This window comes from Aplysia californica, unplaced genomic scaffold, assembly GCF_000002075.1.
Source record: "Aplysia californica isolate F4 #8 unplaced genomic scaffold, AplCal3.0 scaffold00001, whole genome shotgun sequence".
In the NCBI taxonomy this organism is placed as follows: Eukaryota; Metazoa; Mollusca; class Gastropoda; order Aplysiida; family Aplysiidae; genus Aplysia; species Aplysia californica.
In genome coordinates, this window is record NW_004797271.1 from 3,227,327 (window position 1) to 3,231,317 (window position 3,991).

At 38.9% G+C, this 3,991-nt stretch overlaps 1 protein-coding gene across 1 annotated transcript in view; it reads left to right on the forward strand.

Annotated features, from left to right (window-relative positions):
* The first annotated feature begins 3,438 nt into the window (after positions 1–3,438).
* Positions 3,439–3,991, forward strand: part of LOC101864654 (cilia- and flagella-associated protein 44) — a 16,330-nt gene continuing 15,777 nt past the window's right edge. The window contains exon 1 of the mRNA XM_005088856.3: positions 3,439–3,527. Within this exon, the coding sequence (XP_005088913.1) occupies positions 3,518–3,527 (10 nt within the window). The 5' untranslated portion in view covers positions 3,439–3,517. The remainder of the gene's footprint in view (positions 3,528–3,991) is intronic.

Below are 3,991 nucleotides of genomic sequence, written 5' to 3' on the forward strand. Positions count from 1 at the left end.
GAGAGAGAGAGAGAGAGAGAGAGATATATATATAACATTCCTTGTTCAACGCAGTGTGTTAAAGTAACCTCCAAGGAGACCCTGCTAACCTTGTGCAAACCAAATTATGTGGCAAAGGCATATTTTCGTAGATTGGTTAAAAAAAACAAATACAACATTGCACCTAAAGTCTATTTACAAGGCTTTTGAACCTGTCCATATACACCGTACCTCACAGTTCTTTTGGTTAGGAAGTCATGTATACGCTCGTTCATATCCTCATTCTCAAGTCATTACTTCGTTCCTTTTTTAATAGCCTGGCCGTGTTTGATGTATAAATTATGGCTAATATTTCATGATGAAAGCTCATTTCAACCTTGAAGTGCCTTCGTCCTCTAAAGAGATAATACAGATGAGATACAACTTCAAGTGAAAGCCACCTACTCACGCTATGTGGTTCCCCCCTTTGCTTTCTATCGGGACGTTGCAGGTTCATTGACTGAGCCAACAGACCCGTAGATCTCGTACTCTTTTGGACTGGCGAAACATTTCGGCGCTTGAATGAGTACCAGGCCGTGTTTGTACACAGCACGTGCGTTGGATGAGCCGCCTCACACCTCGAGTAATGCGGGTTATGTCACTGTGCTCGTGTGCGCTAAATGAGAGCACGTGTGTGTAGTGAGGTGGTGGTGGTGCTGCTCCTAACACCTAAGCCAGATTCTTAAATTGATTTGGACATCAGCACAGAATAGGGAAAAGACAAATAGGACAGTGAGTCTTAATTCTTGATCGTGACTGAGGTCATAACGTCGGCAGAATTAGACAAGAAAAGACAAAATAAGCAATTATAGATAAACTCCTTATTTAATAACATTTATTGCATGACTACAGCACAACCAAGCATGAAAGACTATTGCATAATACGCTTCTTCCCCTCATTGTATGTATTTTTACACCTTTCATCGACACAACCTTGATCAATTAGGAGGAGGGTTTCGACTCTGTCTGTCGGGGCCAACCCGGGCTGAGAGAGGTACGAGTACAACATTCCAGCACAAAGACTGGGTTACTCAACATGAAAATGAAAGGGGTCATGTGTCAGTGGTAGCCATCAAACGATGATGAAATCAATGCAACAAGTAACTTCAAGTACTTATTGTTACCATTTCAAACAGATGTAGACCTATATTTAATTGCAAGGCAAAAAGGATCATTTTTAAACCGGGAACATGTACATTTGTACTCGTACTTGTAGCTGGCAAGGACACATACTCCAGTATTTCTTTTCAGTTTTGATTTTGCATCCTATTTTCCATGGATAAATCAATGAGTAAAAAAATAAGTGTTTATTTTGTTTGAGTAGACAAAAGCACATTGCCACAAAAAAGAAGGTCTTTTAGTGCTGGGAAAAAGTAAGACGCGCAGACAGAAACAACAGACGAAAAGTAAAGAAGTGGGAGCTTCAAATAGTGCCCTCCAACCACCCGGAAATAAACAAAATAAATAAATAATACTTTACATTGTTTTTCAAGTTCTTCCAGTAAGAATTACTAAAGCTCAAAAAGTAAACTGGAGACCTCAGTTCCCACGTTAAGTGAGCCCGGTGCGATGCTGGTGGGCCCGGAACTGACGTCACATTAGTTTACTTTACGCGGCTCACGTGTCGCCGCTGACGAACTCGACAAAAGCAGAACCAACAAAGGGAAAGAAGTCGGAACGAGAGAAACCAGATGTGTCTCAGTTTTGGTGTGCTATGTCATTTCTTGGTGGCTGCACTCAGCGATCCCTTCTATGACACTTTTCCATGCCGCATATCATGCTGTGAAGTAATTAATGTTATTGCTGGGAGCTTCCAGAACTCGAAACCCTTTCTTTGATCGTTGTTTCATTCAGGTGCATCGTTTAGCTAAATCTGCTAAAAGCACTTGTCCACACAGAGTGCGACTTGGGTTCGAATCTTCGAGGGTTGCCTTTTCGAGTTGATCCAGTGAATAAAATCCTGACAAGTGTTCATACTTGAACCCCATCGTTCACTCAGTTTATTCAGTCCATTGGTTACCGGATGGATTAATTTCGTTTCTAGCAGCCTCGTGTTCTGACATGGCACAAGTCGGCACGCATTGGAAAGGGCCAAAATAATATGTACATAAAAGGGTATTAAACTGTACATCATTTCAATCAACCTGCTAGGGAAGTTAGGCAGTACTGAAAATTGGGTTTTCTTTTCTTAATTCACAGGAAATTTTGTTCCCTCTGAAAACAATAAATGTGGATTAAAAGCAATTTGTTGGAACACTGGGCTATAAGAACATACTGAATTACTGGGTTTATCATTTTACGAAATGAAAAGCTTCACAATCCAGAAAATTAATTAAATGCCATACAATTGTTTTCAACTGCAATTTTTTGCTTTTTTATTATTCATGTGCTATTTCATAGAAACTACGAATCAAGAAAAGAGTACCTTTGAAGTGTGTGTGTGTGTGTGTGTGTGTGTGTGTGTGTGTGTGTGTGTGTGTGTGTGTGTGTGTGTGTGTGTCGTGTTTGTTTGATTGAATACAAAATTCATAAATATATTTTTCTATATTTGAACAAATATTGAAGAAGTAGAGGGTCTTATTACCTTTCGAACTAAACAATATAAGTGAACCCTATTCACCCAAGAGCATGTTCGTTCACAGTAGCTTAAGTCGGTAAAATTAGATCTTGTGGTATTGTTCTAGTGAAGAAAAGGAAAGGGGTCCAACAACGAGCATTTATTGTTAAGAAATAGTTTGAACGGACGATAAGTGGAGACGGAGATGAAAGTGTCCCCCCCCAACTTCACTCGCCACCCAAAAAAAAAAGAAAATCATCGACAGTGTCTACCAACAGAGCAAAGGTAGAGGAGAAAAAAAGACACCTTGACAAAACAGTTCTCACAGGAATTTTTATCTAACTGATGTCTCTGTCATTGTCATCAAACTGATATTTCCCAATTTCAGTTCAAAGTAGAGACATGCTGTTTCTTTACTAAAAGACTGATAGCTTTCAAAATGAATTAATAAATATAGATGGTTCTCTTAGAAATGTCAAAGTCTGTTCAAAGAAAACCAGACGTCACTATTATTTGTGCTACAAAGGTCTACAATGTCTCTGCATATAATATTTTTATGAAGATGGGATGAATTAATGGTAAAAGCATTTCTTCTCAACCCAAGAGGAGAAAACTGAGCCGAGATTATGCCTACAACAACTCGAGAGAGTTTGAGATACATGTGTAATAATTAATAATAATAGCAATCTTTTATAATTAGGAAATGAGATTACCATACGACGGTACACAAGTCGAGACTAGATTCTAGATCTAAATTCTAGGCTAAAAGAAAAAAAAAGTTAGCACTGAGCCGCACTTAGATCTATATCTATTGAACGGATTTAGCAGATCGTGACGTGATCTAGCAATAGATCTACAGTGTGGAAGAATTTGAGCACACTTCCTTGAAAAATAGGATAGTTTCACCGTTACCTGAGCAAAAGCTATCTTTACCATCTCGGAATGGACTCAGGTATTTCATAGTTTCCTACTCACCCTTTTCCTTGTCCATTTTTAAACATGGAATGATATAGCTATAAAAAATCCCAGAAGAAAATGTAGATCTAGATTCTAGATTCTAGATTCTAGATCGTAATTTATAGAAACACTCTCGTCCCATGACGAAGTAAGCACTTTTAACATAAAATGATACGTCTGTATCTCTTTGTTACTGTTTGAATGTGAATGACCTGAATGGGTGTTTAGGTTGTTGGTAAGTGTGTGTGCTTGTGTGTATGTGTGTGCGTGTGGGAATCCCTACTTGTGTGTGTGTGTGTGTGTGTGTGTGTGTGTTTGTGTGTGTATGTGTGCGTGTGTGCGTGTGCGTGTTTGTGTGTGTTTGTGTGTATATTATGTTTGTATCGGTTTGTGTGTGTGTGTGTGTGTGTGTGTGTCAAAGTGTATATGTTTGAGGAATGTGTTCATGGGTAGCATAAA